This window comes from Pristiophorus japonicus, chromosome 6 (assembly GCF_044704955.1).
Source record: "Pristiophorus japonicus isolate sPriJap1 chromosome 6, sPriJap1.hap1, whole genome shotgun sequence".
In the NCBI taxonomy this organism is placed as follows: domain Eukaryota; kingdom Metazoa; phylum Chordata; class Chondrichthyes; family Pristiophoridae; genus Pristiophorus; species Pristiophorus japonicus.
In genome coordinates, this window is record NC_091982.1 from 26993620 (window position 1) to 27007654 (window position 14035).

Sequence of the window (14035 nt, forward strand, 5' to 3'; positions counted from 1 at the left end):
GGTGGACGTAAAAGATCCTACTGCATTATTCAAAGTCAAGCAGGGGAGTTCTCCCAGTGTTCTGTCCAACATTTATCCTTCAACCAACACGACTAATTGCAGTTTTGGGACCTTGCTGTGCACAAAATGGATGCTGTATTTCCTTACATTACAACCATGACTACACTCAAATGACTACAATCATATACTGTGAAGCACTTTGGGACACCCAAGGTCATGAAACGCTCTATATAAATGCAAGTTCTTTCTTTCATTCTATACAAATCAACCAGCAGTTGGGTTTTATAGACTGGTTAGCCTGATATCGGTAGTGGGGAAAATGTTGGAATCAAATATTGAAGATGTAATAGCAGCGCATTTGGCAAGCAGTGACAGGATCGGTCCAAGTCAGCATGGATTTATGAAAGGGAAATTATGCTCGACAAATATTCTCAAATTTTTTGAGGATGTAACTAGTAGTGTGGACAAGGGAGAACCAGTGAATGTGGTGTATTTGGATTTTCAAAAGGCTTTTGACAAGGTCCCACACAAGAGATTAGTGCGCAAAATTAAAGCACATGGTATTGGGGGTAATGTGTTGACGTGGATAGAGAACTGGTTGGCAGACAGGAAGCAAAGTGGAGGAATAAACGGGTCCTTTTCAGAATGGCAGGCAGTGACTCGTGGGGTACGCAAGGTTCAGTGCTGGGAGCCCAGCTATTTACAACATACATTAATGATTTAGACAAAGGAACTGAATGTAATATCTCCAAGTTTGCAGATGACACTAAGCTGGGTGGCAGTGTGAACTGTGAGGCAACATAGAAAATAGGTGCAGGAGTAGGCCATTCGGCCCTTCAAGCCTGCACTACCATTCAGTAAGATCATGGCTGATCATTCCCTCAGTACCCCTTGCTTGCTTTCTCTCCATACCCCTTGATCCCATGAGTCGTAAGGGCCATATCGAACTCCCTCTTGAATATATCCAATTAACTGGCATCAACAACTCTGCGACAGGGAATTCCACAGGTTAACAACTCTCAGTGAAGAAGTTTCTCCTCATCTCAGTCCTAAATGGCCTACCCCTTATCCTAAAACTGTGTCCCCTAGTTCTGGACTTCCCCAACATCGGGAACAATCTACCCGCATCTAACCTGTCCTGTCCCATCAGAATCTTGTTTCTATGAGATCCCCGCTCATCCTTCTAAACGCCAATGTATAAAAGGCCCAGTTGATCCTGTCTCACTTCATATGTCAGTCCAGCCATCCCTGGAATCAGTCTGGTGAACCTTCGCTGCACTCCCTCAATAGCAAGAACGTCCTTCCTCAGATTAGGAGACCAAAACTGAACACAATATTCCAGGTGAGGCCTTACCAAGGCCCGAAACAACTGCAGTAAGACCTCCCTGCTCCTGTATTCAAATCCCCTAGCTATGAAGGCCAACATACCATTTGCCTTCTTTACCGCCTGCTGTACCTGTATGCTAACTTTCAATGACTAATGAACCATGACACCCAGGTCTCGTTGCACCTCCCCTTTTCCTAATCTGCCACCATTCAGATAATGTTCTGCCTTCGTGTTTTTGCCCCAAAAGTGGATAACCTCACATTTATCCACATTATACTGCATCTGCCATGCATTTGCCCATTCACCTAATCTGTCGAATTCACCTTGCAGCCTCTTAGCGTCCCCCTCACAGCTCACACCGCCACCCAGTTTAGTGTCATCTGCAAACTTGGAGATATTACACTCAATTCCTTCATCCAAATCATTGATGTATATTGTAAAGAGCTGGGGTCCCAGCACTGAGCTCTGCGGCACTGCCTGCCATTCTGAAAACCATCCCGAATACACTCCAGGAAATCCTCCTCCACTGCATTGCTACCAGTTTGGTTAGCCCAATCAATATGTAGATTAAAGTCACCCATGACAACTGCTGTACCTTTATTGCAAGCATCCCTAATTTTTTTGTTTGATGCTGTCCCCAACCCTACTACGACTGTTTGGTGGTCTGTACACAATTCACACCAGCTTTTTCTGCCCATTTGCATTCCGCAGCTCCACCCATACCGATTTCACATCATCCAAGCTAATGTCCTTTCCTACTCTTGCATTAATTTCCTCTTTAACCAGCAATGCCACCCCGCCTTCTTTTCCTTTGTCTATCCTTCCTAAATGTCGAATACCCCTGGATGTTGAGTTCCCAGCCTTGGTCACCCTGGAGCCATGTCTCCGTGATGCCAATTACATCATACCCGTTAACTGCTATCTGCGCAGTTAACTCGTCCACCTTATTCCGAATACTCCTCGCATTGAGGCACAGAGCTTCAGGCTTGTCTTTCTAATACACTTTGCCCCTTTAGAATTTAGCTGCAATGTGGCCCTTTTTGCCTTAGGTTTCTCTGCCCTCCACTTTTACTTTTCTTCTTTCTATCTTTTGCTTCTGCAACCATTCTACTTTCCTCTGTCTCCCTGCATCAGTTCCCACCTCCCTGCCATATTAGTTTAACTCCTCCCCAACAGCACGAGCAAACACTCCCCCGAGGACACTGGTCCCGGTCCTGCCCAGGTGCAGACCGCCCGGTTTGTGCTGGTCCCACCTCCCCCAGATCGGTTCCAATGCCCCAGGAATTTGAATCCCTCCCTGTTGCACCACTCCTCAAGCCACGTATTCATCTGAGCTATCCTGCGATTCCTACTCTGACTAGCACGTGGCACTGGTAGCAATCCTGAGATTACTACTTTTGAGGTCCTACTTTTGAATTTAGCTCCTAAGCTCCCTAAATCCGTCTTCTCGGACCTCATCCCGTTTTTTTTACCTATATCATTGGCACCTATATGCACCACGACAACTGGCTGTTCACCCTCCCTTTTCAGAAAGCCCTGCACCCGCTCCGAGACACCCTTGACCCATGTACCAGGGAGGCAACATACCATCCTGGAGTCTCGGTTGCGGCCGCAGAAACGTCTGTCTATTTGCCTTACAATTGAATCCCCTATCACTACAGCTCTCCCACTCTTCTTCCTGCCCTCCTGTGTAGCAGAGCCACCCACGGTGCAATGAACTTGCTGCTGCTGCCCTCCCCTGGTGAGTCATCCCCCCAACAGTACCCAAAGCAGTGTATCTCTTTTGCAGGGGGATGACCGCAGGGGATCCCTGCACTACCTTCCTTGCACTGCTCTTCCCGTTGGTCATCCATTCCCTATCTGGCTGTGTACCCTTTTCCTGCGCTAAGACCAACTCACTAAACGTGCTATTCACGTCATTCTCAGCATCGTGCATGCTCCAGAGTGAATCAACCCGCAGCTCCAGTGCCGCAATACGTTCCGTCAGGAGCTGCAGCCCGATACACTTCCCGCACACGGAGTCATCAGGGACGCTCTGAGACTGCAGGGTGACGCGGACAGGTTAGGTAAGTGGGCAAATGCATAGTAGATGCAGTATAATGTAGATAAATGTGAGGTTATCCACTTTGGTGGCAAAAACAGGAAGGCAGAATATTATCTGAATGGTGACAGATTAGGAAAAGGGGAGGTGCAATGAGACCTGGGTGTCATGGTACACCAGTCATTGAAAGTTGGCATGAAGGTACAGCAGGCGGTAAAGGGGGCAAATGGCATGTTGGCCTTCGTTGCGAGAGGATTTGAGTATAGGATCAGGGAGGTCTTACTGCAGTTGTACAGGGCCTTGGTAAGGCCATACCTTGAATATTGTGTACAGTTTTGATCTCCTAATCTGAGGAAGGACGTTCTTGCTATTGAGGGGGCACAGCAAAGATTCAGCAGACTGATTTACGGGATGGCAAGACTGACATATGAAGAAAGACTGGATCGACTCGGCTTATATTCACTGGAATTTAGAAGAATGAGAGGGGATCTCATAGAAACACAAAAAAATCTGACAGGATTGGACAGGTTAGATGCAGGAAGAATGTTCCCGATGTTGGGGAAGTCCAGAACCAGGGGTCATAGTCTACGGGTAAGGGATAAGCCATTTAGGACCGAGATGAGGAGAAACTTCTTCACTCAGAGAAATGTGAACCTGTGAAATTCTCTACCACAGATAGTTGTTGAGGCCAGATCATTAGATATATTCAAAAGGGAGTTAGATGTGGCCCTTATGGCTCAAGAGATCAATGGATATGGAGATAAAGCAGAAATGGGGTACTAAGGTGGCATGATCAGCCATGATCATACTGAATGGTGTTGTAGGCTCGAAGGGCCGAATGGCCTACTCCTGCACCTATTTTCTATGTTTACTTTGTTCAGGCAGAACTGTTTGGGTAAGAGAGCACTGTCTCATTGACAGTATTGCTGGTGAGAGTGTCAGAAGCAATATTAGTTAAATGGGGAAATAATTGTGGGAGAAAAAAAAACAGGATTGAGCAGTTCAAGTTACTGAAATGAAAATGGCCACTGCTCGAGCCTGTACATTTAAATGCAAATAGCAGATATAGGTATAAACATACTCCAAAAGTTTATGGAATTATATTTTCATGCATTTAATCGATTTTATTGTAAATAAAAAATGGAGAAGGCAAAGGAAAGGCACTTCTCCATTGAAGAGAAAGCTGAAGGGACAATCACCCCAGGTTACACTTGTGCACTTATTACCTGGTTACAGGGGTCGAGTTGCTCATTTCCTTACTCCTGGCTAGGGTATGATGCACAGTTCAGGAGAACTAACAAGTATCAAGAGAAAACTTTTTTTTTAAAAACAGCACAAGTACTTTTGGGCTCTTGGATCCATTCTGTGGTGCCTTTCCTGTTTTGAAACATTCTTGCATTTCATAAATTAATCCATTTCTTCTATGACTCAATCATGTCTACTTGATCACTTTACAGAAATTACAGACACAAGGCAACCATTTGACCCATCTAACAGATGCCAGCACTAGCTCTTCAACTAGTGCTATCAACTTTAATTCCATTTTCCCAACCTTTTCATAAGGACAACTATAGGCCATTCAGCCTCTCGAGCCTATTGCGCCATTCAATTCCATGGCTGATCTGTCTCTTAACTCCATCTACCCTCCTTAGTTCTGTAACTCTTAATACCCTTACCCAACAAAAATCTATCAATCTCAATATTGACATTTTCAATTGACCTGTTCAACAGCCTTCTGGGAGGTGAGCGTTCCAGATTTCCACAACCCTTTGTGTAAAGAAATGCTTTGTGACATTATCCCTAAACGGCCTAGCTCGAATGTTAAGCTAATGCCCCCTTGTTCTGGACTCTCCAACCAGAGCAAACAGTTTCTCTCCGTGTAGCCTATTAAATCCATAATCATCTTAAACATCTCAATTAGATAACCCCTTAATCTTCTATACTCAAGGGATGCACCATGTCCTCATAATTTAGCCCCAGTATCATTCTGCTGAATCTGTGCTGCATCCCCTCCAAGCCCAATACATCTTTCTTAAGGTGCAGCCTCCTCCAGAAGGGGTCAAACCAGAGCTCTGTACAGTTGTAACATAAGAAATAGGAACAGGAGTTGGCCATACGGCCCCTCGAGTCTGCTCTGCCATTTAATACGATCATGGTTGATCCAATCATGGACTTGGGTCCATTTCCCTGCCCGCTTCCCATAATCCCTTATTCGTTAAGAAAATGTCAATCTCTGTCTTAAATTTATTCAATGACCCAACTTCTGCAGCTCTCTGAGGCAGCGAATTCCACAGATTTACAACCCTCTCAAAAGAATAAATTCCTCCTAATCTCAGTTTTAAATGGGCAGCTCTTTATTCTAAGATTATACCCCCTAGTTCTAGTCTCCCCTAACAGTGGAAACATCCTCTCTGCATCCACCTTGTCAAGCCCCACTCATAATCTTATACATTTCCATAAGATCACCTCTCATTCTCCTGACTTCCAATGAGTCGAGGCCCAACCTACTCAACCTTTCCTCATAAGTCAACCCTTCATCTCCGGAATCTACCTAGTGAACACTCTCTGAACTGCCTCCAAAGCAAAGTATATCCTTTCTTAAATATGGAAACCAAAACTGTACGCAGTATTCCAGGTGTGGCCTCACCAATACCCTGTATAACTGTAGCAAGACTTCCCTGCTTTTATACTCCATCCCCTTTGCAATAAAGGCCAAGATTCCATTGGCCTTCCTGATCACTTGCTGTACCTGCATACTAACCATTTGTGTTTCATGCACCAGGACTCCCAGGTCCCGCTGGACTGCAGCACTTTGCAATTTCTCTCCATTTAAATAATAATTTGCTCTTCGATTTTTTCTGACAAAGTACATAACCTCACACTTTTCAACATTATACTCCATCTGCCAAATTTTTGCCCACTCACTTAGCCTGTCTATGTCTCTTTGCAGATTTTGTGTGTCCTCCTCACACATTGCTTTTCCTCCCATCTTTGTAGCATTAGCAAACTTGGTTATGTTACACTCAGTCCCTTCATCCAAGTCGTTAATATAGATTGTAAATAGTTGGGGTCCCAGCACTGATCCCTGCGGCACCCCACTGGTTACTGATTGCCAACCTGAGAATGAACCATTTATCCCGACTCTCTGCTTTCTGTTAGTTAGCCAATCCTCTATCAATGCTAATATATTCCCCCCCCAACCCCATGCACTTTTATCTTGTGCAGTAACCTTTTATGTGGCACCTTGTCAAATGCCTTCTGGAAGTCCAAATATGCCACATCCACTGGTTCCCCTTTATCCACCCTGTTTGTTACATCCTCAAAGAATTCCAGCAAATTTGTCAAACATGACTTCCCTTCATAAATCCATGCCGACTCTGCCTGACTGAATTATGCTTTTCCAAATGTCCTGCTACTGCTTCTTTGATAATGGACTCCAACATTTTCCCAATGACAGGTGTCAGGCTAACTGGTCTATAGTTTCCTGCTTTTTGTCTGCCTCCTTTTTTGAATAGGGGCGTTACATTTGCAGTTTTCCAATCTGCTGGGACCTCCCCAGAATCCAGGGAATTTTGATAAATTACAATCAATGCATCCACTATCCTTGCTGCTACTTCTCTTAAGACCCTAGGATGCAAGCCATCAGGTCTAGGGGATTTTTCCACCTTTAGTCCCATTATCTTACTGAGTACCACCTCCTTAGTGATTGTGATTGTGTTAAGTTCCTCCCCCGCTATAGCTCCTTGACTATCCACTGTTGGGATATTTTTAGTGTCTTCTGCCGTAAAGACTGATACAAAATATTTGTTCAGAGTTTCTGCCATCTCCATGTTCCCCATCACTAATTCTCCGGTCTCGTCCTCAAAGGGGCCAACATTTACTTGAGCCACTCTTTTCCTTTTTATATACCTGTTGAAACCCTTGCTATCTGTTTTTATATTTCATGCTAGTTTACTTTCATAGTCTGTCTTCCCTTTCTTAATCATGTTTTTAGTCATTCTTTGCTGGCTTTTAAAAAGCTTCCCAATCTTCTGTCCCCCTACTAGTTTTGGCCACTTTGTATGCCCTTGTTTTTAATTGGATATCATCCTTTATTTCTTTAGTTAGCCACGGATGGCTATCTTTTCTTTCACAGCCTTTCCTCCTCACTGGAATATATTTTTCTTGAGAGTTAGGAAATATCTCCTTAAATGTACGCCACGGTTCATCAATCGTCCTACACTTTAATCTATTTCCCCAGTCCACTTCAGCCAACTCTGCCCTCATACCTTTGTAGTTTCCTTTATTTAAGCTTAGTACGCTAGCTTGAGATCCAACTTTCTTGTCCTCCATCTGAATTTGAAATTCAACCATGCTATGGTCACTCATTCCAAGGGAATCCTTTACTAGGAGATTGTTTATTAATCCTGTCTCATTATACAGGGCCAGATCTAAGATAGCCTGACCCCTGGTTGGTTTCATTAAATACTGCTCAAGGAACCCGTCCCTTATGCACTCTACCTCAAGGTTACCCTGACCAATTTGATTTGTCCAATCAACATACCTTACAACACTCTGTATTCCAGCCCTCGATATAAAAGCTAACATTCCATTAACCTTTTAAATTATTTTTTGTTCCTGTTCACTAGCTTTTAGTGATTTCTGTACTTGGATCCCTAAATCTTTCTGCTTACCCAGTTCCTATCTTCTCAATTGCTTCTAACTTGCTATTTTAGAAAATACTCTGATTTATCTTTCTTGGGTCCAAAGTGGTTTTAATAACCCTCTTCTAACCTCATTTAACTATTTTAGAGCTCATGACTGGATTTTTAAACCACCGTTGTTCGGTTTTTGTATTTTGTTCCAAAATGGCTGCTGTAATGACTGGTTTAAATGTGGCAGTGGTCCGAGAAAAGTACCAAGTCCCGCTCACCCATCTTTCCTGTGCTTGCTGAGCAACATTGGCACCTGGTTACGCAACGTCTCGATTTTAAAATTCTCATCCTTGTTTTTAAATCCCTCCACGGCCTCGCCCCTCCATATCTGTAATCTTCTCCAGCCCTACATCCCCACGAGATATCTGCGTTTCGCCAATTCTGGTTTATTGAAAATCTCCGATTTAAATTGCTCCACCATTGGCAGCTGAGTCAGCTGCCATGCCAAGGACCGAAGCTGAGGAATTTCCTCCCTAAAGCTCTCTGCTGCCCTATCTCTCTTTCCTCCTTAAAACCTACCTCATCTGCCCTACTATCTTGTGTGGCTCAATGTCAAATTTTGTTTGATAATGCTCCTGTGAAGAGCCTTGGGACTATTTACTACATTAAAAGCTCTAGATATAAATGTAACTTGTTAGCATTTTCCTTAGTCCACATGCCACCTATTGTCCTTTCTGGCTGTTATTTACCCATATTACTTCCATTGTTCTCCACATTAATCTTTGCTCGGTTACCTTTACTTTGGATATTAGGTATAAAATACATGAAGTAGTGTCCTTTTGGTTACATACCCTCTGTCACAGAGGGGTAGGAGAGAGAAAGAAAAAATGAGCACAAGCACATTTATACAGTGCCTTACTACATCTCAGGATGTCCCAATGTAATGTACAATGTACCCACTTCACATACAATGAATTACTTTGAAGTGCAGTCACTGTTGCACGGGATCTTTAGTAGCTCCTTCAATGGGCAGATAGTCATTGGTTTAATATCTGATCTGAAGGAAGGTATTAACGTAGCACTCACTCAGTACTGCACTTGTCAGCCTGGCAAGTCCTGGGGTGGAATTTGAGCCCATGCCCTTCTAATTCAGATCCAAGAGTGTCACCAACTGAACCAAGCTGACAGTTTGCACATATAAGACATTCTATATCCAGAGACTGATTTTAAGTGGACTTCCCATATCTGCAGCACCTGGAAGCTTGGAATGTTTAGCTACATACACCTCTCCTTTTCTCCTGTTATCCAGCAGCCAAAACTTTAACTCCACATCTCTTAAGCCTTCTGCGGCAAATGTGTGTATGGAAGAGAGATTAATTCTTCAGAATTTCCTGCACTGTGTAGACAGTGCTGAGTATAGAGGAGGACAGAGATGCCAATTTACAATGGAGTTTGTGAAATCCTGTGTTTGGTTATGATAGAGAATAATATTTTTGCATTGTTATAAATAAATACTTGAAAGTGATTGGTAGGGTCTAAAAACTGGAATACACATGCCTCTGGTATACTGCATTAAAACAACTGAAGAGCAATTTTTTATTTCCATAGATATTCTAATTTTAAAAAAAAAGCCATGTAAAGTATTAAAATAAGATTACCTTCGCTAAGAGCTGTGGAAGGACTGATGAAAACTGTTCTGTAATTCTGGTCCGGTCATCCAACTGAGTTTTTTTCTCTTTTGCAGATAATACCTGCCAAGTGCATTGCAAAAGTACAGACTTAAAGTACAATGACTATTGATTTCACAATAGTGTAAACATACATGTTCTTATATTCGTTATCTGCTCCCCATCGAGTTTTCTCCCCATCTCTCCTAGAAGCTACTAATCACGGAAAATGTACACAAGTAAAAAGTGGCAGAAAGTGCAGAAATATAGGTTGGAAATATTTCCCTTTATCTCTCAACACAGCTTGAAACCCTCTTTTGTGCAGCTCCTGTTGTCACACATCTGCTGTCCACTAGTGGAAAAAAATTCCCACTCTATAAATACTTCAACACCAACATGTATTATATTCCAGTATCAAAAAAGTGTTTACTCCGAGTGGAAGCTTCGTTGATCACAAAGTGATATCAGAATTAAGTAAATGAGCAATGTGCTTGTTTGTCTCCTAAACATTCAATAGCATCCTGCATGGGTCCCTAAAATCAAGACTCTTTGAGGTACAATAAATGTTAAGTTAATAGCTGAATACCTACACCCATACCCAGTTATAAAACAAAGACTAATGTAATTTACCTTACAAAGCCAATGAACAATAACTTTATAGAATGATAAAATAGCGATGTCATTAGACTTGTAGTATTGGCGGTATTTAAAGGAGAAAAAAAAATGAACTTTCAGCCTCAATGCTGTGATAATTTTCAGCTTTTGAGATGCACTTAATTCAACTCAGATTGCTCCTACCAGGTAGGCTTGTGAACGCAGACACTATACCCCAAAGTCATACAGGTCGAAATATTCCCTTCCAAGTTTGAAGAGCAAAATCTGATCTCTAATTGCACGAAGTCTCAAGTGAACAAAGTATGCAAATTTCACATGCTCTGCCACTATACACCGAAATGAATTACCATCTTAGATATTCCTATTGAAGTTTCATACCTTTCTACCTGAACCTCTGCCAATTGGAGGATGGCACTCCACAGTTTGCCTTATTGTGCACATCATAATTTCAACAAGTGCAGTCTCCTGTCGATCAGTCAGCACTGGAAAGAAAAACATGCAGTGTTAGTTATTTTTTGGCAGGAGAATGTGGGAGAAGAGAACTGTTCTCCTTAAACCACTTTCAACTACACCCAACATCAAGTGAACACCATTTCTACAGCTATGCAACATTACACAACCTGTATAAACGATACAACATAAGTGACTAACAATGTTCTGCCATTAATCGCGCCAGTGTCCTTTATGTAGCTCTGTAAAGTCTGTACGAAGTACATTAGAGACAATGTGCTTGCATGTTTCCTGAAAATTCAACATTCAGCAAGGGTCACGATAATCAAAATACTCTGAAGTACAAGGAGTTTCTGATGTTCAATAGCAAACCAGAACTGATCCAAATTAGATTTGCAGGACAACTTTCTCACATTCAAGATTACCACAAATTAAGATCATACATCCATAAAATTGTACAAATTTTAAAGTATTTACTTAGCAAAATAAAACAGCATAATGTTACATTTTAAATGTGAAGGAAGTGTTATTGTACCAACAACTTGTAGTCAAACATCCCAAGGCGCTTCACAGGAGCGATTATCAAACAAAATTTAGCCTGTGCGAGTTCTCTCACCTGCATTACAGGTTAAATAGTAATGCTTTCTTAAATCGGTTAAATGACAATGAAGACTTGTGGAATGGAAAGATGGTAGTTACTTTTTTCAGATAAAATAGGAACTTCATTTCCCACAGACAATTGTCAAAAAGGTTCGAATATTGTTTGCCCCTCACTTTATAAATTCTAATGGATTTTCTTTTGAGAGTGGACAGTTGTGTTTATTGTTTACTCCAAGGTTGAAGCAAATTCTTCAGTGGCGACTCCTTTGCTCTTCTGGGTCACTGTGAAAATCACTTCAACTTTCGAGCTCCCTTCAAAAGCCTCTTAATATCCTTAACTGCACTGTCAAGTTACCCATAACTTATTTTTCTGATCTCTGCCTACCACCCTGTAAAGTACTCTCATTATTTTCTTTTACATTGATAGCAGAAGAGAAATGCAAGTCATTGTCCCTGGTGAACTGGACATTTCTATTTTGGAAAACCAGTGGCGATATCAAACAGTTCCCACGTACAGCACAGCCAAATGTACAACTTCCTCTACTATTCCCCAATGTGCCTCAAGTCCCAACCCAGAAGAGCCCTCCATAGCACAAGTGCAAATTTTCCCACATAAGCCACACTTTTGCTCAGTGAGATTGTCACCGTCATGCCATATTACGACACTTTGTACAAGAGAACCATACGTAGTGGAAACTATATTGAGACTCCCAAAACTTATTTAGAGCTCAACAGCTGGCAGAGTTTTTAAAAAATTCTTATTTCTCATTATATGCTGCCCCTTGGCGATATGATCTGAAAACAAGGAGTCAGTTTCCACATGTATGCTGACGACACCCAGCTCTACCTCTCCACCACTTCTCTCGATCCCTGCTTGATATCTAAATTGTCAGATTGCTTTTCCGACATCCTGCACTGGATGAGCAGAAATTTTCTCCAATTAAATATTGGGAAGATCGAAGCCATTATCTTTGGTCCCCACCACAAACTGCGTTCCCTAACCCCTGACTCCATCCCTCTCCCTAGCATCAATCTGAGGGTGAACAAGACTGTTCGCAACCTAGGTGTCATATTTGACCCCGAAATGAGGTTCCAGCCACAAATCCCTGGCATAACTAAAACTGCCTTTTTCCTCTTCCGTAACATTGCCCGTCTCCTCCCCTGCCTCAGCTCTTCTGCTGCTGAAACCCACATTCATGCCTTTGTTACCTCTAGACTTGACTCCTTCAACTCACTCCTGGCTAGCCTCCTACATTCTACACTACGTAAACTTGAGATCATCCAAAACTAAGCAGCCCATGTCCTAACTTGCACCAAGCCACAATCACCCATCACTCCTGTGCTTTCTGACCTACATTCACTCCCGGTTAAACAACCTTTCGATTTCAAAATTCTCATCCTTGTTTACAAATCACTCCATGGCCTTTGCCTCTCCCTATCTCTAATCTTTTTCTGCCTCACAACCCCACAAGATGTCTACGCTCCTCAAATTCTGCCCTCTTGAACAGCCCCTCATTATAACTGCTCAACCATCGATGTCCGTGCCTTCAGCTGTATTGGCCCTAAGCTCTGGAACTCCCTCCCCAAACCTCTCTAGCTCTCTTTCCTCCTTTAAGACGCTCCTTAAAACCTACCTATTTAATCAAGCTTTTGGTCATCTGCCTTAATTTCTTCTTTTGTGGCTCGGTGTCAAATTTATCTGTTTTGTCTTGTAACACTGCTGTGAAGCGCCTTGGAACATTTTACTACGTTAAAGATGCTATATAAATAAAAGTTATTATTAATAAATATGGGTACAAATAGCCTGGGCTGGATTTGATACATGGAGGGGGTGGGGGGCAGCTGGCACACCGAGATATTTTTTTTCCATAATGCAATTACATTTGTAAAATTGAAAAGAATGATTAACACAGTTATAAAATTTTCCAGTCCACGTGTCAGAAGACGAAGAGTAAGAAATACAACATTATGCTCATTACTGCTCACTATTCCAGGATTATCCTGGCGTACAAAGATAGCGCCCGGCATCGCCTTACATACCAACAGTCTCCTTAACCTCCTCTTGCCTTCTCCACCCTCGCCTCCAACAAGTGCAAGGAGCTCAGACTTCTTTGTCACTAAGCTCGAGACCATCCGTTCAGGTGCCTCTACCACTTCCCCACCAAGCCAATCTTCTCTGAACTCGATCTTGCTCTCGTTTTGCCCCCATCTCCCCTCAGAGCTCAGCTTGTCCAGGAAATCTACCTCCTGCTCTCTCCACCCAATACCTACTTAACTGCGAACCACCCACTTCCCTTCCTGGTACACCCAGGCTAGCTGATATTGTAAACTGTTCCCTCTCCTGAGGTACTGCCCCATTCCTTTTCAAATCCGTCACCAACAACCCATCCATAAAAAACCCATGCCTTCAACTATCGAGGTGCCAAGCTCTTATATTCCCTCCCTAAACCACTCCATCTCTCCTTTCAGACACTCCCCCAACCCCCCCCAAAAAAAACTACATTCATCAAGCTTTGAGTCACCAGTCCTAATATATCCTCCTTTGGCTCGTGTCAATTTTTTTTCCTGATTATGCTCCCTTGGAACATTTTACAATGCTAAAAGCACTGTATGAATGCAAGTTGTTGTTGCTCATTGGGGTTGGTTGTGATGCCATGTCACTTATTAGAAAAAGCAATAACTGTTACTGAGTTTGGAAATA

The 14035-nt window shown here is 42.6% G+C and overlaps 1 protein-coding gene across 4 annotated transcripts in view; it reads right to left on the reverse strand.

Moving 5' to 3' along the window:
* LOC139265595 (cohesin subunit SA-2) overlaps positions 1-14035 on the reverse strand; it is a 186358-nt gene that overhangs the window by 61895 nt on the left and 110428 nt on the right. For all 4 annotated transcript variants that reach the window (XM_070882708.1, XM_070882706.1, XM_070882704.1 and 1 more), the window contains 2 exons: positions 10663-10766; positions 9661-9753 (listed from right to left, as the gene is read on the reverse strand). In XM_070882708.1, the coding sequence (XP_070738809.1) occupies positions 9661-9753; positions 10663-10766 (197 nt within the window). The remainder of the gene's footprint in view (positions 1-9660; positions 9754-10662; positions 10767-14035) is intronic.